The sequence below is a fragment of the Photinus pyralis genome, unplaced genomic scaffold, assembly GCF_008802855.1.
Source record: "Photinus pyralis isolate 1611_PpyrPB1 unplaced genomic scaffold, Ppyr1.3 Ppyr1.4_LG3a, whole genome shotgun sequence".
NCBI classification, from domain to species: domain Eukaryota; kingdom Metazoa; phylum Arthropoda; class Insecta; order Coleoptera; family Lampyridae; genus Photinus; species Photinus pyralis.
In genome coordinates this window covers 18,718,888-18,742,089 of record NW_022170509.1, presented here as the reverse complement: position 1 = coordinate 18,742,089, position 23,202 = coordinate 18,718,888, and the positions used below count along the sequence as shown (strand labels likewise).

At 37.2% G+C, this 23,202-nt stretch overlaps 1 protein-coding gene across 3 annotated transcripts; it reads left to right on the top strand.

The window, feature by feature from the left end:
* Positions 1–8,699: 8,699 nt before the first annotated feature.
* Positions 8,700–18,732, top strand: LOC116166242 (zinc finger protein 429). Of its 3 annotated transcripts, none has more exons than XM_031481113.1 (4): positions 8,700–8,830; positions 15,353–16,827; positions 16,874–16,966; positions 17,022–18,732. In XM_031481113.1, the coding sequence occupies exons 2-4, from the start codon at positions 15,389–15,391 to the stop codon at positions 18,178–18,180; spliced, it is 2,691 nt and encodes an 896-aa protein (XP_031336973.1). In that variant the 5' UTR covers positions 8,700–8,830; positions 15,353–15,388; the 3' UTR covers positions 18,181–18,732. The 3 variants fall into 3 exon arrangements, with proteins under 3 accessions (XP_031336973.1, XP_031336972.1, XP_031336974.1); XM_031481112.1 differs by lacking the exon at positions 8,700–8,830 and adding an exon at positions 14,849–15,061; XM_031481114.1 differs by lacking the exon at positions 8,700–8,830 and adding an exon at positions 14,887–14,989.
* The last annotated feature ends 4,470 nt before the right edge of the window (positions 18,733–23,202 follow it).

Here is a 23,202-nt window from a genome sequence, read left to right as displayed (position 1 = left end):
GTAAAGAGCCCCCTCTCCATTCATCATCTACCAATAAACATTGATAAATATAGAATATGTCAACTTTTCTCTAACAATTTGAAAATGAAGAAGGGTACTCTCAAAGGGCGGAAAGATTGCATAGTTCCTGTCTCATATTTCCTTCTTCTTTCCTCTTCTTTCAGGTTTCTTGTTTCTCAATCATATTCTTGGGGGGTTCGCCGAGTTTCATTGTAAAAGGAAAAGGTTGCAGCTGTGTTTCGTTTGCATGGGTTTTCATTATTGTTTTAATGTTTATCTTCCTATGAAGTTTTTACCATAAAATCAAATCCTTGTCCCATTCCATATACATGTCATATTTAGAAATACCCAGTATATCCTGAACTGCTTTTTTTGTAAATTTCACAATATCCAAATGATCGAACATCGAACAAAACCAAAAATGCGAGGTGTAATTCCACACTCCTCTGCGGATGCGTTGAATGTTCCAAAGACAAGCAACAATTAAAGCTGAATATCAAATGCCTGAATAAAACGAGAATGCACCGGGAAGAAATTGTATCGAACTGTAACACAACGAACCATATAAAGCTATCCTGAAAATAACAAGTTTCACACTGGATGCTAACATTTTAAAGGTCTCGATCAATGCCTCAAATATTACTTCAACTGCTTCTAATGACTTGAATTTAACAAATTTCGATCCTCCCGCTGCATAAGAACTCAATTGGAGTTCCTAAAATATTTTATGCCCAATCGCTACCTCATCGCACAAGTGCCGTCTTATCGGTACATATTTTTCCCTGAACACTTAGATTAGTTAAACTAAATACAAGTTTATTTCGTATTAAATTCAGGGGGTGGAGTATTTGAGTTCATCGAACTTCTAATTTATGGAGAGATACATAGAAAATTGCTCCAACAAACTCATCCAGGAATATGAATATGAAAGGTATCGGAAAGTGATGCTTGTTAAAACTTCTCATTTTCCCAATAGATACATCCGAGCACAATTTGTACCTATATCTCGTCTATAGCAGCGCACAAAGTAACTACAAGTGTGAAAATAAATAGTAATAACAAATAGTTTAATGACAATAATAAAATGTTTACCCAAGTCGGTTAATATACAGGGTGTTACACGACCGTTCGAAAAAAAAAAATCGGGTTGTAGAGGGCATCAAAACAAGCACTTTTTCCAAATAAACCGAGGGTCCAACGTGTTTCGTTTGGGAGCCACCCCCCAAAGAGTGTTGAAATCTGCATTTCTTCTTTAATTTTTTTCTCAGCAACCATAAGAGTTACAAAGTCGGGTGGCATGTCTTTGAATAGGTTTTTGGGTATGCTCTTTCCGATTTTGCAATTTTTTTTTCAAAATTCCTACCCCTAAAGGGCGCACCCCTAAACTAGGGTGCAAAAAAAAATTCTGATTTCGACGAAATTTGGTATCTGGGGTTTTTTAACATGAAAATCACGAATCTGAAATTAGTTTTTGAAAATTCGAAAAAAAAAGTTCCACTGCAATTCTTGGCGGGACAACGAAAATAGAGATAATTCCACGAAATTTGTTGTGTACATACTAAACGAGTTAAGGAACAAAACTGTCGAACAGTTTTTTAAAATAACTTTTCAAACAAAAGTTATACTCATTTGAATGTTGGTCCTTCGGGTCGCGAAGTGTCCCAAGCCTACTAGTAAGCCATAATTTCGCATGTGTTGGTTGACAATGTCGCAAAAACAAAAGATTAACGGTTTGAGTCGATATTTTGTTATTTGGAATTAATTCGGTCATTAAATGATTAAAAAATTCGATGTATCGATTAAAACACCTACCAAGGTATCTTAAAGCGCTGATCGATTGTTTATTATCTAAATATTTTTTTTTGTGGGGGCACCTGAAAAATTTAGTGTATAATAGCGAAAATGGAATAATCGATTCGGTGGAAGAACTGGTTGCTCGCGTGATGGCAGCTTCAGAAGTTATTAAAACCAATCCTATGATGGTTTTGAAGTCGTCAAATTCTGTTCCAAGGAGATGCAGATTGTGCGTGGCTGCTGGCGGTGGCATTTTTGAAAATGTTGCATAAGCATATCGCTTCATTTTTGGAAGAAGTGAAGTCCGTTACTGATCACTAAAAACAAAAAAAGTTCTTTTCAGAACTGCCAAATGTTTTCTAGAAAAAATGAACCGTGACCTTTAAGATTATCTTCAACTGAATAAAACTTTTCCCCTACCTTATTTAGATAATAAACAATCGATCAGCGCTTTAAGATACCTTGGTAGGTGTTTTAATCGATACATCGAATTTTTTAATCATTTAATGACCGAATTAATTCCAAATAACAAAATATCGACTCAAACCGTTAATCTTTTGTTTTTGCGACATTGTCAACCAACACATGCGAAATTATGGCTTACTAGTAGGCTTGGGACACTTCGCGACCCGAAGGACCAACATTCAAATGAGTATAACTTTTGTTTGAAAAGTTATTTTAAAAAACTGTTTTGTTCCTTAACTCGTTTAGTATGTACACAACAAATTTCGTGGAATTATCTCTATTTTCGTTGTCCCGCCAAGAATTGCAGTGGAACTTTTTTTTTCGAATTTTCAAAAACTAATTTCAGATTCGTGATTTTCATGTTAAAAAAACCCCAGATACCAAATTTCGTCGAAATCAGAATTTTTTTTGCACCCTAGTTTAGGGGTGCGCCCTTTAGGGGTAGGAATTTTGAAAAAAAAATTGCAAAATCGGAAAAGAGCATACCCAAAAACCTATTCAAAGACATGCCACCCGACTTTGTAACTCTTATGGTTGCTGAGAAAAAAATTAAAGAAGAAATGCAGATTTCAACACTCTTTGGGGGGTGGCTCCCAAACGAACCACGTTGGACCCTCGGTTTATTTGGAAAAAGTGCTTGTTTTGATGCCCTCTACAACCCGATTTTTTTTTTTCGAACGGTCGTGTAACACCCTGTATACCTAGGTATGGACTATTTTACATATTTTTTAAAAAGGGCCGTCAAACTCAACATTCAAAAAGTGGCTTATACAGAGTGTTACGAAATTCACGCCCATGGACAATTGGGGCTTAATTCTGAGATAAAAAATATCAACGCTGTGATAAAGAAGACTTGCTTCGGTTTCAATGTCGACACCGTAAATCCTCCTATAGGTTTAATTTGCCTTTTTAAATTCGGCCAAAAAAAAAGCACAAACATATCGATAGCCTCTTTTGTATGATATAGGTTGGTAAGGTAAAAATGCATTCGCTATTATGCGCGTGGAATATTCGCGCACTCCCATCACTACAGCAGAAACATCGGCATGTACACGACTTGTACAAACAGGATACAAACATCGACACGGTCAAGTAGCTAAAATCATACCTAAAAAATTAGCTCTTAAACACAGATAACACACTACAAATACACTCCGCAAATAATACTTGAAAACCACGCGCATAAATTATATTGAGATAGGATACCACTCACAGACAAAATTATTCGCGGTCTATTTACATAATAGACATTCACCATCCCCAACACTAAAAACTTGACCAAAACCCATGCAGAAAAAGACCGCAACACTCATATTATAATTTAAGGTCAATGAAGAATGAGATCTAGTGTTATACCTAGTTGCCATTATTCGTGGTATAAAGACCATACGCCGCAGTGTACAAAATTAGGCTTAGATAAAAACACTTACAAACATTTACAAAAAGCAGTCATCTAAACATAGCTCTCAAATAATTCTCTTCTCAAACATACCACAGAACACTACATACACACATGATAACCAGCATATACACGTAAACAACACTACTGACTCACAATACGACACACAACTTACTGTAATATCTCCACCTTTAACCCAAACACTCACACAAATACAACACTACTGAACAAACAAATAACTCAACATACAGTACAGTCACAAATTCACCGACACAAATTTCATGTGCTAGCACAAAACGGCACAGAGCGCCTCCTACTCGGAAGCACGCCACATGATCACAACCCACTCGCATTTTACCCAAACGCAAAGACAAACTAACACTGGCACAATAAAGAACAACAATTTTTTAAGTTTTAAGTTTGTAATTAATGTCAATATAACGAACAATTGACAACGATGAACGACGTACAGACAGATACTAATAGTTACTTGAACCAGGCTAGACCTGAGCTCTAACAAGAGATAAAAATAAGCGAAAGAATTTTCGTTACTTAAATTGACTTAGAATGTGATTAGACATTTTTGCAATACAATGAGAAAATGAACGTTGAAAAAATGAAGGGTTGTTTATAGGCGGTGTTATTACATTCTTATGTCCAATATTTATGTTATGAATGTCAGACAGATTTTATTACACAAGTATGGAGGCGATTTCACTGTTTATGATAAACGGAATCATGTTCCTGTCATAATTTTTTCAAACTTTCTAATTCCATACCATAGTATAATACAAATATTATGTCCATACATAAAGGAACAACTATTTTGCAAGAGCGCCAAGAGTTCCTTCCACAAATTTCGCCTGTGATAATTGGAGGATTTCTCTTTGTTGTTGAGTGATTGGTGGTTATGTAAACTATTAATGCATACAAATGAACTCAAGGTACCTATTAAGATCGCCATGCATTGGTCGTAATTGGGACTGTCATTCATTCATTTATCCATGAGAATTATGATCAAAAATGGTACCAAAAGAATGAAGTGATCGCGCACTAACACCATACCCGGCTCGAAAGTCCAAAATGTTATGTTCCTGATTTTAGATTTAATGTTTGTAAACTGTATAATGTTTGAGTTTTAAATAATAACGTGGTCAAACAAAGCCAATGTGATTATTGTACAAAATCAACACCATCAGCAATGACGTTTGCAGAAATATGCACTGTACCATTTGCATTTAATTGGAGATGATTTTTTGTTTTTGTTTTTTTGATAACCTTCCCAACCGCAATTTCAGCGAAAAGCATTTTTGACATTATCGAATTTTTAGTTATTTGGTTTCCTGAGGTTTCAAACGACGATAAAGAACAAACGCGGATATAACGTAATTTTTCCCGTAAATATGACTATTTTCTTCTGGAAGGTTCGCGACCACTCCGAAACACTCGGCTTTGCTATATAAGCAAATCGGATTGCGATACACTACAAAATCAAAAAAAAAACTACAGTTCTAATTGTGACGCCGAAGTAATAAATAATTCGCCCTGCTATAAATTGAATATTCTTGAGTGATAAATAATACTTTTGCTGTTATATAAATACAACCACGTAATTAAATTTACGTTACACTACTGTCAAGTATCGGGATATTCTTAAGAAAACAATTATTGAAACTTTATGCTAGTAGTGATCAGACAAATGGAACAACTAATACAAGAAATGAAAGCCGGTCACACTAAAATCGAAACCGTTCAAGCTGAAATAAAAGCCGGCAAATTGTATCACGGTTGGAAGCTCGATATGGAGATAGACATTTACAGTAGGTGTATTACGCCCAATTAAAGCATCAAACGCAAAAATCAGGCGAAAATTTGCAAGAACTCGAAGCCGATATAGTCCGGTTGATAAGATTGGGGTATCCTACGGCTCCAAAAAGTTTTATAGAGCAGCTGGCAGTGCAGAAAATGTGCAGTATGTGCCACAAGCAACGGGCCAGAATGAAAGAAGAAAGTACCAATGCGGCAATACAATGTGGATAGTCCATTTGCAAGAATAGCAGGACAGATTCTGGAAACAAATACATCTTGGTGGGTATGGACTACTTCAGCAAATGGACAGAAGCATATGCGTTACCAGATCAAGAAGCAACGACGATGGCAGACGTTCTGGTAAAAGAACTTTTAGTAGATTTAGAGTACCTTTTGGAACTACACTCTGACCAAAATTTTGAGTCGACACTACTCCAAAGCCTTTGTCAACTATTAGGCATTCGGAAGACCAGAACCACTGCTTTACACCCACAGTCAGATTGTATTTGTTCCTTATTATGGCGAACGGTTCTGCGGTGCAAGAAACTACAGGACAGAGCCCCGCTTCATTAATATACTACAAACATCCATCACTTAGCGCTGGACCTCCCCTCCCCCCCATATGTTAAGGTGCAATGACTCCGTGATGGTAACAAAAGACCGGTTCTAGATTACGAATATCGATGGGGCGTACCTCTCAGAGTTGGCCGAAAAGAGATATACAAAAATACTTATTACGATCAAAAATAGCTAAAAATATTTTCCAAAATGTATGTATTTGCTTGAATGTCTATGGAGAAAAAACTACCCTTAAACAACCCATATTTGAGATTGTCTTTCAACAATAGAAGTTACTTTACTTGTACCACAAAGTCACAATTTGAAAAATATCCAAGTTTGTCATGCACTTTAAAGTCGGGATTATCAAGGGATCCCTAGGGAAAGACTTTATACACCGAAGAAACTCAACAGACGATCCAGTTCTTTTTGATGACTCTTCACTCTCATTTTTCCTTCTATTGCTCCTGATGTGGATTCCATTTCTTGATTTTCACCAGAACTTTCGCAGTGGTGTCGTGGGCTGTCTGTGTTGGAACTTTTACCAGTCCTTTATTAGCCTTTGGGGTACACAAACAACACTTATCACCAGGGGCGGACTGGCACGGGGGGGGGGGGGGGGGGGGCGGGTGGCGATCGCCACCTAGCCTGTAGATCATAATGGCCCGTTGGAAATTTATAAGTATGTGCTGTATTTAGTTTCTTGCACTATTAATAAATTATTAACACGTTTCTCTAATTGGGGTTGATGTTAGGTTGTTAAAAAATTCTGTTTTAATTGAAGTGTTTTACACTGAATTTATCATTTTTTGTCGTAGTATTTTGAAAGTGCTGAAATACAATGATAGGCGACGCACCTCGTGTGGATTGTATATTTTGTTACTTTTAATTATCAGGTAATTTATTTTCGAGAAAGGAGTACTTTAAAATGTTTTTGTGGTACACCTCAGAGCTACCCCCCTCCCCCCTCCCATCATTACTACACTAATACTTTAATGGCCCGTAACCTATGCAATTCCACCTGGCCCGCAATTACCCAGTCCGCCCCTGCTTATCACTATTTAAAGTTTTACTAACATGCACTTTTTTAATAGCTTCCATTTTTCAACAACTCAGAAATCATACTTGTAATTCACGAGCTTGCTTATTCTATAGAAAATAAAATATTACCCTGATAAAGGATTATGTAAGAGTTAACTAACTTAAAATATTAATTTTTTGAAATAGTTAGCTAAAGATTTGGTTGGTATTACGGATCTACAAACTATTTTCTAATCATTAAGTAAAGGGGGTTGCAACCCCTAACATATACTTCTTAATAGTAAGTACTATTTTTTACAGAACATAAACAAAATTAAGATTAATATCAAACTTGACGTAAAATTATATTTAAGTAAAATTATACAATATTAAAAATTACAACCCTTCAGGTAGTGATGGGTCTTCCTAATTTTTTAGTAAAACACAGTATTTTTTAGTATCTTAAGTAAGCGTTAGTCAATTTAACCAAATAAATAAACTTATTTAATAATATATTTAAAAGGACAGTTCAAGGGTAATTTTTTGACCCCTCTGCGACCTTTGTGAGATGCGCTCCATAGAAATTCGTATTCTACACATTTTTCAGAAAATTTTGATGTATCGCATAATATTGCTTCACTTATTTGCACACACTACACAGGACCTAATATTTGTACAATTGAACACTGATTAATAGTAGTTACCTGTATTTGATAAATGGATAATAGAATCGAATAAGAATCTGAAATTCAATAATAGTAGGGCATTCATTACGGCTAATGAATAATGCTCATTACTGATAATTTCTCACTCATTAGTAAATTGAATTTTAAGAGTAATGAGTTCAGTACTGATGTAATATAACAGTAGTAAACCTGTACTCTATACATTCTGGAGGTTTCTAGCATATTTCCACTGAGAGTTAATGCATTTTTTAAAATTGATTTTTCTAAATGCTAATTTAAATTAGAGATGTCAGATGTCCTGTCCATTTAGAGAAAAGTGACTGCAGGATTTTGCACAGTGGGATTCTTTAAACGTCCAGTATTTGTTTGACCTTTGGTTCAATTAGTTATCTAGATACAAGAGACTCCGCGTGGGTTTTCGATTATTCCATCTACCTATATATACGTTTTTGTTCTCATTCCTTCAGGTGGTTTTGTCACGTATTACTTATTACAAAAAGATTATTGTAATTAGTGTCCTTTTTCGTTTCTTTTACCAACATTGGCAGTAGACTGCGACTTTGCGAAGATAATGTACGTTCGCTGTATTTACTGGGGTTGACATGGGTCCCCCTTTTTATGTACCGCGACAGCACCTGGCTGGCAATGCACTTGTCCGACTCTTAATTCTTCGTCAATAAGTAGTATTAAATAGCAGAAACGAAACAACTAAATTCGTCAACAAAAATTTTATATATATATACAATAAGTATAAATCAAACGAAAGGGAATTCAGAAAGGTATGAGACATCGTAGACCACGTCTATTATGAGTGGGAAACCACGCTACGGCAAATGAGTAACAGAAAAAGATGGAGAATAACAAACGAAGAAAATTGCTTGTATGAGGTGTGGGGTTGCTGCCGCAAGGCGGGGGTGTAAAGGGACGAAGAAGTGAGGGTAGTGCAACCCTGTCGAGTCTGTTGGCGGCCCACAGTCCGTTTTAGTGGGTGGGTTTGTGTAAGCTATTATCAATTTGACGAAATAGTTTACTTTTTGTCGTTCAATTTCATTTAATTGGAAATTACCTTCCCCGTACAAATACGGAATGTGATTTTAAGGTACGTCAATTTAAACAAATGATTACGACGTAAAGCGATTTTTATTGGATTTGTTGCGTATGAATGATATGATTACATTTTGCGGCTGTGTTCATAAAATATTTAAGACTGCTGGAAGTTATACGCCGGATACGTCGGCTTTTAAGCGCTACGGGTTACTTTTGCGTTATTTCTGCTACTAAAGTCACTCTAACTGAATATAGACTATTAAAGATTTGTATGAAAATTACATGAATTTGCGACAATACTATAAGTAATAAGAAAGAAATATAGCAATTAGGAATGGGTTTTAGATTCTTAAAACAAAACGCCATCGTTTCGTAAAGCTTCCCAATTATTTTCTGTACAAGAGTCACTTGTTACATGTTCGTAATTGCAAACTGATTGGGAGTAACCACTGACCTTCTTGCACACAATGGAATGCAAACGAAGCTTGAAATGCCAAAGTAATTTTGTAAACATCCCTAGATTAGGTATACTATCCGCTGATAGAAAAATAAACGTGTAAGCAAATATAGAAAACGAGCTCCTGTGAATGCCTATAACATGTGCAAAACCAAATTTTGAACCCGGTGTTAGTTTTGCTTTTATTTAAAATGTATATGCATGAAATTTCATTTAATTGCTTCCACTAATAAGAAAATTTGCACTGGACATCATGCACAAAACCAAATTTGGAAACTGGCGCTACATCTGCCTATGTATCAAATTTCATTTAAATGCCTCCATAAATAAGAAAATTGACACTGCGCGTGCGCAAACCCAAATTTTTAAACTGGTGTTACATTTGCCTTTATTCCAAGTGGCTATGTATCAAATTTCATTTAAATCCCTCCATAAATACACAAGTTGGCACTGCGCATGCGCAAAACCAAATTTTTTAACTGATGGTACATTTACTTTTATTTCAAATGGCTATGTATCAAATTTCACATAAATATGAAAGTTTGCAATTCGGTTCCGAGATGTGAAAAGGGCACTGTGAATGTTGATCGATTAGGCTCAACTTTTAGAATTGCGTTTTATATCTCTAAAGCTATACGCATATTGAATTTCATGCAATTTGGTTCTTAATTCACGGAGATGTCAAAAGGGCTTTCCTCATTTTTTGGGCTACATTGCCAATTCATGAACTCCGATCTACAAAATTTCATCGTAATCAGTCCATTCGTTATCGAGATATCGTGCAAACGGACGGGCGGGCAGACACCGCAAAATTATAAACCCACCAGGAGCTCGTTAATAATCTAATTTTTGTTGAGTTGAAGTTTCATATGTCCATGCTATAAAGCTCCTGAAAAGTGGTATTGGTTTGAAATTTTGGTGAAACCTCCTATTGGAAAATTGCACCTCCAATGTACCCTAATGTTCCACCTTTCTATTTCGTCGCCCTCAGTTCAATCCATTGTACCTACCTTGGTAAGAGCACGTGAACTAAAGAACTTCCTTAGTGAATTTTCTAACCGGTGTGGCTTGATTGGCATCAGAGAGGACCGGATTCCACAAATTTGGTATGTCCATCTGTTCCTCTTGGAGAGGTACCTACCACCCTACTCCAGGGTCGGACTGGGTGGGTATGAGCCCCGGGCGCTCCATGACCAAAAGGCCCCCAAACTCATGAACCCCCCCCCCCCCGAGAAAGAAGACAAGGGATTTGCTGATTTTTTAAATTGTATTTCAAACAACTTGCTGAACAGTATTGAACATTAAATTAAAGGAGAAGGCGCTGTAATTCCAATGACGTATTGGCAAATTTATCAATTAATTTATTTTAGCAGGCTCCGCTTCGCGGTTCCTCGAGGGCCCCGTCCAGGGTCCCCGCTGGCACGGGGCCCCGGCCGCTCGAGCGGCCTAGCGGCCTGGGCCAGTCCGGCCCTGCCCTACTCAACAGGAGTAGAAATTCAACCAAGTATCACGGTCCCAAATTGTTTAATCATCTACCTGACACGCTAAGGATTGCCTCTTTAAATAAATTCAGAATTGATGTTAAAAAGATCCTGGTAACTGGTAGCTTTTATTCGATCGATGAATTTTTGTCCTCTAAGCTGTGATGTTAATTTTATTTTTAAATGTGACACGTGTAAATACAGTAATGTACTTTTAGCACAAATATATATTATTATTATTAAACGATCGAACGACCAAATTTTTACAAAGCCAAATTAGTGATCGATTCTGATAGAAATTGTCTCGTGAAGTTGGCCGCACCCACAGAAAATATTAGGTATTGGAATTGTTTGTTTAGCTATTTTCAGCGTTTGTTTACACCTTCTTCCCCCCTTTTTTAAAGATCCCATTTGGGTCGGGCCATCTTAACGACAGCCCGACTCAAAACGTAAAATGGGTAATTTCTCGATGGGAATCGTTTATCTTTGTTTACGTTTGTTTAGCTATTTTCAACGTTTGTTTACACCTCCTCCAGGTCCGAGAAGATGGCAACACTTTGGAAGCAGGATTGACCAAATTGCTTCTTCCTGTGCTGCTATAATCCTGCTTTATCCTACTTAATGCAAGCCAGCAATATTTCCTAAGATATGAATTTTTGTTGCTAACCTCTCTCGCAGCAACACATTTGAAGCAGGATCGTTCTAACCCTATCCTGCATGTGCTGCTATATGTCTAGAGTATCCTACTTCTTATTTCAGCCCGGCAACACCAACCCTTTTCAAACTATGAAGTTTTGTTGTTAACTTCTGTCCCAGCATCACATTGGAAGCAAGATCGCTCTAACCCTATCCTGCCTGTGTTTCCTACATGTCTGGAGTATTCTGCTTCATATTTCAGTCCAGCAATACCAACTCTTCCCAAGATACGAATTTTCGTTGCTAACTTCCTTCCCAGCAACACATTGGAGGCAGGATCGCTTTAACCTTATCTTGCCTGTGTTGCTATATGACAAATGGTGAAAATACAAATACAAATAGTTGGTAACTTTCTTATTTATGGAGACATTTCTTTGAAATTTTAACCAAAGTTACTTTTAGTGTAAGCAAACGTATCTCGTATTGTAAACATAAGATTAATGCGCGCATGCGCAGGCGCAATGTCAACTTTTATTTATCGAGATCTTTTTGAAATTTTAGTCACAGATGCTTCTGTTAAAGGCAAACATAATTGATATTGCAAAAATTAGATGTGCTCATGCGCAGTCCGTGCCAACTTCTTTATTTACCAAGATATCTCTTTCAAATTTTAACTATAGATGCGCTTCTAGTAAAGAAAAATTTATCACATGTAGTCAAAATTGAAAACAACAAATGTCATTAGGAAAAGCAAACATATCGCACATAGTAAAAATCAAATCCACGCATGCGCAGACTGCAAAATGCCAACTTTTTTACTTATGAAAATCTCTCTCTAAAGTTAAACCTCGCCTTAGGGCGAAAACCTTTTTACTTGTTTAGTTTTTGAACCATCGTAAACCTCTGAATAGCGTTTGGGTGTTATAAACAAGCGTTTATTGTATTCTGTCAGCTGTAAATTAGTTTTGAGTTTGAAGGGTTGCAAGGTGGGATATCGGGAAACTTTTTTCAAGTAGATTCTGGAAGGGTGAAGTTGATGGAATTGGTTAATAATTGAATTTTGGTATAAATTGGTTAGTTAGTAGTAGGTTGGTATCGGAAAACATGTTAGTAGCATATTTCAGATCTTGGTTCAAGCATGGAACGCTCCAATTGCATACATAATGGTCGCATTATACATGGGTTCGATTTTTTGGAGTACTGATCCTCTAGCTCGGATGTAGGTCCCCATTCCATGGATGAGATAGTCTTAGTTACTGAAAGTATTTTATTGCATTTTACTCTAAGATTGGTTATATGCGATATCCAGGTGAGTTTTGCATCAAAGGTGATACCCAATACTTGCATAACATCTATTGATGTTTTAATTTTTTGGGAGTTGAGGCTTAAGTTGAGGGAGTCTACGTTTCTAGATTTGGCGAAACAAATCACCGATGTTTTTTCGTGTGAAAATTTGAAGCCAGTATTTTTTGCCCATTTCGGGATTGTAGCAAGGTTTGAATAGATTTAATGTTTTTACCACTACAAATTAATCGCCAGCAAAGAGGGGGTGAGAGCTTGCTTGGGGCTTTTGCAACAACAAAAGTGTGGCACTCAAAACAGCCCTCTGTGAAACTCCATTGGTGATTTCAATTGGGTCTGATAGCTCGCCGTTGGCTTTTACTTTAAAAATACCATTATAAATTTATTGGTAGTTAATTGTAAATAAATAAGACTACGGAATTAAACGTTACAATACATTCTATCTTTCAAGATTATTTACCCTGCTCTGATTCAGAGGTAGGTACATTCTAAGCATCGTTCTTGTTCAATAACAGTAATAAGAAGTGAAAACCGCGCACATTACTAGTAAATTGAAAATAATTCCAGGTTTAAAAAACGTAGTTGGGTTGAATTATTGTGGAATGGAATTGGGTCGGGTACCAACGTAAAAACGCATCACTTATACGATACATACAATCATTAGATTGTAATCTTTTAATATTTCATCTTCCCTACTCTCTTACCTTTCCATTGGAAATGTTCCCTAATAAAGTTGCGTGAAAGAAACAAGTTACATTTTCTCAAAGAAAAGTAATCAAAAGTATGTTCTCTCGAGTGCTAGGAATGTAAGTTTAATCCTACACATATTTCATAAATAAAATTCAGTATGATCGTCATCCTCATCTCGATTTGCATACTTTTAATTGCTTTACGGCAACTTTAGGGATGTTGAAATTCCATTGACGACTGACAAAGAACCTCTATAACTAATAGAATGCAGAAATATTATGTGTCAAGTTCAAAAATCGAGCGTGCAACACGTGTCCCAGTTTTCCAACCAAATTTCCTAGAATTTTTCTGATTTGAATACGATGAGCTCTGTTATTATCCAGGACTAATAATGCAATCAGGTGAAATAGCGGAGCTTTCAAATGCACGTTTTGATCAATTGCTATTTCTGGATTGCTTCATTCAGAAATCCAGCATGATTCGCTTTGACCTAACCGCATGTGATTACGAATACATGTGATATTCAATTTTATATTAAATCAATCGCTTACAGACGCTTGTTTTTGAAGTCTACAGGATAATGGAAAAGGGCCTTCGCACCGTGACAGGTGACAACTGTATCGAGCTTTTAGGTACCTTTTTTAATCCAAAAGAAGTGTAATATTACGTTCAGAGCAAATATTACGTTACTTACCAATTTATAGAGAAACCACTACTACCCCTAAAACTAACTAGTAAAAAAACTTTATTTTTAACGTATTGCTGACGCTTTACGATGACTAAATATCGCTGCAATTGTCTACTCTATTATAAAATGAGTTGTATACAGAATTTGAAATAGATAATTAAGGAAGCATAATCTTATTGGCTTATTGTCGAACTCGAATATGGACTAAGCTAATCTAAGAGAACGCTGTAGGCATTTGTAATTATCAATCGTAATTATTTAAGACTCCTAATCCGTACATTTTGCTTTGCATATAAGTTTGAATGCATTGTTAATGTGTTGTGCCTTATCACAAATAAAGCTGCGATATCAGCAACTCACCCCCAATAACCCTTGTTGCTTGGCAACTCCTACTGTCCTCCCCCACATTCACCAACACCCTTCTCGTATAACCCACACCAAACACTATCCCAGATCGGTTTTTATCGAATACTATACTTTATTCCTCTCATTTTCTCTAAAATTATTTTGGTAATGAGTTTCCAAAATGATTCAGATGAAGAGTACTCATAGATATCCTGTAGGTACATATTTCTGAAGTAAAAACGTAATTGCCCACTAAACATCTTTCAGTACAATAAGTAGAAACATAATGATTATCAAAATTTTTAAAGGTAGAAGGAAAAGAGTTAATTTAGAATATTAAGACGGAAAACATACGTAGCGCTTATGTATCGCATCCGTTGAATAGGGTGGCATCGAGGAGAGGGGTTAAAAGGAGGGGTGGGCGCCCCGGGCGTCGGGTGCTGCATCGATGGGTGGGTCAGATATCTCATATACTCTGTTGGTGCAGGTGTCAACCGCTGATAATGCAACAATAGATTTAGGATTCTGCATTCTTATCTTTCACTTAACTTCGCTGTTTTATTAGAATGCACGGACTTCAGAAGCCTACGAATAAAAATTGTGCGAAAATATGTGTTCCCTTAACGAAGTACGTTATACAATTATAGTGATGTTACAAAATTTGGACTACTTCAAATAATAACGGTAAGAATAGATTGCTGCTCGTTTTTTTCCTAATCAATTATTACGTTTCTGTGTGAACAAGAGGTCATAGCAGTAGTTAGGTAAACAACGTACAGGTGTCGCGCTTGGCTATGAAACAAAATATCTATAAATCCACTTTCTTACCCCAATCACAGCGGATTTATTCAAATTTAGACAAATTGCATCGTACCTACCGTTTTTGGTCACCTGCTAAATAAATCATTTTTTATCGACCACATTCGAAATTCTTGTCAGATTCAAAAGTCGCTGACTGGTTTGCTTCTCTTTTAGATCCGCTTACCTCCGCAGTGAGGTAGAGGCCAAGGTATGGAGGTGGCAATGCCAATGGTAGGCAATGCCATTGACTCCTACGAAGATATGTTTAAAGAAATCACTCGCAAATTGTATGGCGAAGACGGTTTGCCCGAATGCGTGCAAACTGAACGCCTCTCTAACCCTCAAGATCGTGGACTGACCAGCATTGACTATGACATAGAAGGTCCGCTGCTTAAGTCGGAAGAGCATATCACGGCATTTGGATTGGCGGCGTTAATGCAAAATGGCTTACAATCTGCGAGTATTTTAAATCCCCCATTTCAGCAGCACAAACCTAATCCAAGTTACGAGGATAAATGGATCATTAGCGAAGATAATTTGCAGTGGACGCACTCCAAGATAGCAAGCTACAACCCGGCCCAAAAGCTGTTTCGGTGCGCCGAATGTGATTGCGTCGGCTACCTTCCAAGAGTTGCAGAACACTGGCTGGGGACACATTCAAACCTGCGAGTATTTCAATGCCCTCAATGTCCCTACGAAAGCGCTTGGGCGCGCTGTGTGCGAATGCATCTGACACGTCATCACAACGTTAGCGCAGAAGAAACAACGGAAGCGCTTCTCAAGAACAATCCGGTACTCCACGAAGTTACACGTTACCTTCAACGATTGAAGTCGAGACTCGAGGTCAACTGCGCCAAACCACAAACTCACCAACCCGAAGAATTTCAGCAAAACACTAATCCTATTAGCACAAGCACGCGTAGCATACCAACTCAAGTTACAACGGCTACCGCAACAGAGTCCACGAACACCTCCCCAACTAAACGATACAGCTGCACATATTGCCCTTATGCCACAGATCGCCGTGATTTATTCACGCGCCATGAAAACATCCACCGAGAAGAGAAGCCTTTCCAGTGTTACGTTTGTCAGAAGCAATTTAACAGAGCGGACCATGTAAAAAAGCATTTTTTAAGAATGCATCGAGAACACCCGTACGACTTAAACAGAATTAGAAGACATCCGCCAAAGAATGCGTCTGGAATGTCGTACTACCACAAGTATAACGCCAGTGAAACTCCAACGCAATCACCAGAACCTATAAATACTGATTTATCGCTGATGACAAACTGCCTAAGCATACCAAACAATTTTAATAACGTTCCCAGAGCTATCAACGGCAACAGGTCTGACGTTAAATCCGCGAACACAAAACCAAATCTACTAGGAAAAGGCTCTAATAAGAAGAAAGGAGAAAAAAGGTTCACCTGCTGCTATTGCTCGTGGTCTGGCGTGGACAATTGGTGTTTGAAGCGACATATGAACACCCACTTAAAACCATTTGTTTGTGGATTGTGCGACTATAAAGCGGCGCGTTCAGAGCGACTGGCCACCCATGTGTTAAAGGTACACAATAAAAGGGCTTGCGGCAAATGCACTTTCTTGGCAGATGACGCCGTCCAACTAGCAACGCATCAAGAGGAACAACAGTATGTATCGACATATAACATTCCCTTGGTAATTACTATGTTCCAGCCCTCTTGATCAGCGAAACAACCGATCTAGCAGCAGCGTGTTACGCACAACCACCTTCAACAACACTCCCACCTCACAACCAACACCATTTAAGTAAGTATAAATATACAAATCAAATCGCGTATACAATAGAAATTGCAATTTGCAGTCAAAATCCGTCTAACATTAAATATGAAGTAAGTACGACTACGGCTATACTACAACACGGTAATCGGCTATTACAAAATGAGTCAAAACCTTGGAAACCTCACATTCCAAAGCAACACGGGGCGGCGCGCCTATTTAACTACATGGAAGCGAGTGACAGTTCCGAACCCGAGTGTGACTCTAGAGGTACTGAAGACATGAATCGAATCATTTTAAATCATAGAATTCAGTCGGATTTTCCTGAGGCGGGAGATGTTGGTAATCAAATTGAGGAAGCCGAAGCAGAAGACGATGAACTTCCTCTGTTCGTCTGCCAAACGTGTGGCTGTGAATTTGAAGATGATGCATCATTAGAAACTCACCAATATATACGATGCCACAGTACAACATCTCCCGCAAAAACCGAAGAGGCCAAAGAGAATGTCAATCCGAATCCCAAGTATCAATGCTGCCTATGTGAAATGGCATTTAACAGCCAAATTGAGATCATGGATCACATGCCAGTTCATTCCATTATTTCATATCAATTTAATGGAAGTTGTGTCCAAGACAAAGAGGGGCATGGAAAGCGTTCAAGGAAGCAAAGCTCTCCAAAGAAAATAGTGTTACCGTTTTTGTGCAATGAGGGACTTGATGTGTTATGGAACCCAAATAGTAAAATGTGGAGACAGGGAAATAATCTACACGATAAGTACATGGTTCAGCTGGTCACCAAAAAAGGATTTTCATGTAATTGGTGCCGAAACCAAAGGCTAAGTCAATTTCGAACAAAAGGAAGTTTAGTTTTACACCAACTTTGGAAACATTCAAATAAAGCACATTTCCAATGTGAACACTGTAACTTTTGTTTTCGACACCGTTACCAAGTAATATTACATTCGAGCAGAGTACATGTGACAAGACCCCATCTTAAATCTACCCCTGAAAAAACACAAGCAGTGCCTAGTAAAGAAACACTCCACACAACTGTACCTGTTTTAGAAGAACCGTCGCCCAACTTTTTTACTCATACTTTCATCACATCAGTACCTGATATCAGCAATGCATCTACCAATGTACATAAATTAGGTATGTCATTTTTTGAACATTCATTTTTACATACTAACGCTAGCATTAACAGTCATATGCCTTTGATTATTCCAACATTTCCTCCAAATTAACGTATGCCAATTATCTGCTCACATAAGACTGCCAAATCTCCATTTACAGCGTTTCTGATTAAAGTCACTTGCCTATTAGTGTTCAGGTTTATACATCGCTTCCCAAAGTGTGAGGTAGCTTCCATTTTTGTTTCACATATTTTGTGGGGAGTGTACCTTGTTCCCAATATCTTAGCTGTCTCCACCAATAGATAAGTATAAGGTTGTTTATAAGAAAAGTATTTATGGAGCAGTCCTTATGAGCGAGCGCAATCGCCGCTGCAAAACAAAGTGACCTTCAAATACAAAATAGTTTTTCAGTAGATATACGTTTCAATATCAAATAAATGGAGTAAATGCATTCACAGTTTTTTATTTGAAAGTGCAATTTTATAAAATTTGATACCTATCTACGATTAATCTTCAAGTTAATGTTTGGATATACTACACATTTTGTTTGTAGGTACATCCTTCAATAATTAAAAATTTGTTATTCATCTGACAGGTATCTAATGTTTATCATTAATGAGGGTACCTTTCAATTAACTCATTACTTTTTATACAATATATTACAATATGTTTTATATCTGTGCAATATATCATATAGATTAGTTGATTTACTTGTTTAATATTGTTTTAAGTTAACAGTTATTTGTAGGTATGTGTGTTCAATTCATTTTACTGATAGTTTATTGCTTTTACTTCCACTATTGATGTAGTGTACTAATGTGTTTTGTATATGATATATAAACATTTAAATAAAAATCATTTTTCATACTGTGAATTTTCGAATTGGTTTTGAAGACTACACATATTTACATGAAGCACTGACTCTTGGTAAGTATTGCTATTAGATTGCGCGAAAGTGGAAATTATTGTGATCAATCTGGCTGCAAATGAATCATAAAAAATCACTGTTGGTCCAAATGCCAATGGCAGCAAGATGGCTGGTATTGCAGTAATGTTTCCCATTTATGCCTTCCAACTTACACTTGGGTAAACTCTCGGTCATAAAAGAATTAAAACAAAAACCTTCTAGAGAGGACTTGAATCAGCATATCATATTTCATTCAAAAAATGAATCACATCCGCTTTCGTTCCTTATTGCCGACGACTAATCATTTATCGACTTGATGGCGTCTTTATATCACTCCCTACACAACCCTCATCTTCAACCTGTTGCGTGGAAGACTGTGTTCTGTTACAATGTTACACTCTTGCAGAGCTGGGCAGAATACTTTCAAAATGTATTTGAATAGTAAATACTTTAGACAAATCAAAAGTATTTGAATACTAAATACGTCCAGCTTAAGCGAATACTAGATACAGATACAGATACATTGAAAAGTATTCAAATACTTTAAAAAATAAGTATTCAGATACTTACTTTAAAATGTATTCGAATACTTTCAAAAGTATTCCAATACTTGTCACTCAAATAGGTACATTAAAAATTTAAAACAGTATACTATAGATAAAAGTCGAGATAAAAGTCTTAATACTACTTAAAAAATCAAGTTATACTTTGTATGGGGTTAGCTTTTTTTATATTTCTATTGTTATATACAAATTTAAGGGGAGTAAAAGCGCATTATTATTATATAGGTAATAGGAGGTACCTACCAGGACCTTTCTTATACCTGTTATATCCTTAAGAATACGTGTACCAGTTTTCAAAGCGATTGTACGTCGTGCACATGATACGTACGCCTTTCTGAAATTAATCCTAGCGATTTTGGAACAGATCCATTTTTGACCATCCGTTTGTCCGTGTGCATGATAACTTGTTTAGAAACGTGCGATCGCTTTGAAAATTGGTACACATGGTCTTAAGGATATAAGAAAGGTCCCTATTGTTTTTAAGTTACGTAGACTATCGAGTCAAAAAGTTTCACTCCAGGATCGTTCGGTATTTAGTTGTATCGGATTTTTATATTTGATTTTGTGACAATGGAAACTTTCCCTAAACATTTCTAAATTGTTCTCAAATATTTGAATAACTTAAAAGTACTGCCTTTTTTTGAGGCCGGAAAAAAAATTGTCTGAGATCGACCGGGAAAAAACATTTTCTTATAGAATGTGGCCTGTAGAATCCATAATTTCAAACAGTTCCAAGATTAGGCTACTAGTTCAAAAGTTATAGCCCTTTGAATTTTCTTTCGAAATTGGTTTCTATTTTTTTTATAGTCTATAACTTTTGATTGAGAAGTCTGATCGAAAAAGTACGAATTGTTTTGGATTCTACGCACCAAAATTAATAAGAAAAAGTCTTTTCCCGAGAAATTTTGGTGCAGTCGATTTTTGGTAAAAAAGGAAGGTACACTGCCTTTTTTTGAGGCCCTCAAAAAAATTGTCTCAGATCGACCCGGAAAAAAATTTTTCTTATAGAATGTGGCCTGTAGTATCCATAATTTCAAACAATTCTAAGATTGGGCTACTAGTTCAAAAGTTACAGCCCTTTGAATCTTCTTTCGAAATTGGTTTCTAGTCTATAACTTTTGATTCAGAAGTCTGATCGAAAAAGTACGAATTCTTTTGGATTCTACGCACCAAAATTAATAAGAAAAAGTCTTTTCCCGAGAAATTTTGGTGCAGTCGATTTTTGGCAAAAAAGGAAGGTTGTACACTGCCTTTTTTTGAGGCCCGAAGAAAAAATTGTCTCAGATCGACCCGGAAAAAAAATTTTCTTAACGGCCTGTAGAATCCATAATTTCAAACAGTTCCAAGATTGGGCCACTAGTTCAAAAGTTACAGCCCTTTGAATTTTTATTCGAAATTGGTTTCTAGTCTATAACTTTTTTTTGAGAAGTCTGATCGAAAAAGTACGAATTGTTTTGGATATTACGCACCAAAATTAATAAGAAAAAGTCTTTTCCCGAGAAATTTTGGTGCAGTCGATTTTTAGTAAAAAATGAAGGTTATACACACTGTCTTGTGGTTGTCGTCTGAGTGAGAACCTGACGACAGTTAAACGGCGCTTGGCGGTGCAGAATTCCTAGGCAAAAGTAGGCAGCTGTCAGGAGGAATGGGGTCGTAGGAAGTCCTGGACAAGTAGACAAGATTCCCGAAGTCCAGAAATGGCCCAAGAGAAAGCACGGAGAGGTACACTAACATCAAACATAATGCTTAAAAGGACACGGGGAAAACGCAGTAAAATGGCAGTTAAAAATGTACGGACAAGATCTGTACAGCAATTGTACTTCAATGACCACATTTTTGAAAAATTAGTTAAAATATAATGGCTGCAAGTGCGCCATCTCCTTGATAATCGATACACTTTTTTCACGTTATAGTATTTTAAGTTTAGTTGAGATGTCGCCACGTACGTAACTTTATTTGAAATTGCTTTTGAGTTTATGCGTGGACTTAGTTTTCCTTAAATGGCACTTCAAGATGGACGGAGTCTTGCAAAATCTGTAGAGCAATGTAGTTCAATGCCACGGTTTTTGATTAATTAGATGGTTTCTAGTCTATAACTTTTTTTTGAGAAGCCTGATCGAAAAAGTACGAATTGTGTTGGATATTAAGTCTTTTCTCGAGAAATTTTGGTGCAGTTGATTTTTGGTAAAAAAGGAACGTTGTACACTGCCTTTTTTTGAGGCTCTCAAAAAAAATTATCTCGAATCGACCCGGAAAACTTTTTCTTATAGAATGTGGCCTGTAGAATCCATAATTTCAAACAGTTCCAAGATTGGGCTACTAGTTCAAAAGTTACAGCCCTTTGAATTTTCTTTCGAAGTTGGTTTCTAGTCTATAACTTTTGATTGAGAAGTCTGATCGAAAAAGTACGAATTGTTTTGGATTCTACGCACCAAAATTAATAAGAAAAAGTGTTTTCCCGAGAAATTTTGGTGCAGTCTTTTTTTAGTAAAAAAAGGAAGGTTATACACTGCCTTTTTTTGAGGCGCTCAAAAAAAATTGTCTCAGATCGCCCCGAAAAAAAATGTTCTTATAGAATGTGGCCTGTAGAATCCATAATTTCAAACAGTTCCAAGATTGGGCTACTAGTTCAAAAGTTACAGCCTTTTGAATTTTCTTTCGAAATTGGTTTCTAGTCTATTACTTTTGATTGAGAAGTCTGTATCAGTATCGTTGTTCCCGACTACCATATGCCGAAACAAAAACTTTCCTGAGTTTTTATAGCGATACCTGACTAACCGTCTGTCTACCTCCTAGTGGTGCCCCCTGATGGATGAGATTGCCGAATGACAGTATGGCGAACCAAACACAAATCAGGGTGGAAGAGCTGACGCCGAGAGGACTGCATGGCCAAGGGAGAACTTGATCATTGGACAGCGAACTCTGGGTACCGGGCGCCTCTCACTTTCAAGTAGCCTTCTGACGGTAAGGCGAAGCTGTCAGTCCCCGTTTAAAAGCCTAATACTCGTGGGAGGACTCAATACAAAACCCACTCAAGCTGTAACGGAGAACTCGCTACCTCCAACCATCACTGACCAAGGATTGTTCGACATCGAGAGGGCCTTATTGGTCTCTGAGGAAGACCACTAGTCCAGACAGGGTTACCGCATCCCTCTCTCCCTGAGGACTCCTAATTCTCGGGTAACAAAGCCTCAGGGGAGACAAGTGAACTAAACAAGGCTGTGGAGGGGGGGGGGCCACCCCACAAGTAAATCTTTGTGGAGCCCTTTGTAAGCGGTTCAAAAAACTTATAGGCTGCTAATAATCCAAACGAAGCTGAAAAATCAAACAGTACCCTTAGGAGCGCCGGCAAATTCAAAGCGAGAAGACCAGAAAAGGGAGCAGGGCAGTTATGTCCTCATATGGGAGCGCAGATAGTACCCTCAAAAAATCCCGTTCCATCACCTCAACTTTTCAAGTATAATACCAGCTCTCCTGGAATGGGGACTTGATGTTATTTTAGCTTGCTAGTGAGAGAATATATACTAGCTGTATGGGCGAAGCGTTTAAGAGATTGCCTATCCTACAAGGATCGAACTCGCCCCTCAATTCATATTAGCGAAAAACTATCACATCTTTTTTTATGCGGAAGTGACAGACGTCATTTACACAGATGGATCTAAA

Bases quoted from the DNA above. Each gene is read 5' to 3' on its own strand.
- LOC116166242 (XM_031481113.1), top strand. From the start codon at position 15,389: ATGGAGGTGGCAATGCCAATGGTAGGCAATGCCATTGACTCCTACGAA. The intron at 16,828-16,873 runs GTATGTATCGAC...ACTATGTTCCAG, and splicing joins ACGCATCAAGAGGAACAACA to CCCTCTTGATCAGCGAAACA. The intron at 16,967-17,021 runs GTAAGTATAAAT...TGCAATTTGCAG, and splicing joins TCACAACCAACACCATTTAA to TCAAAATCCGTCTAACATTA.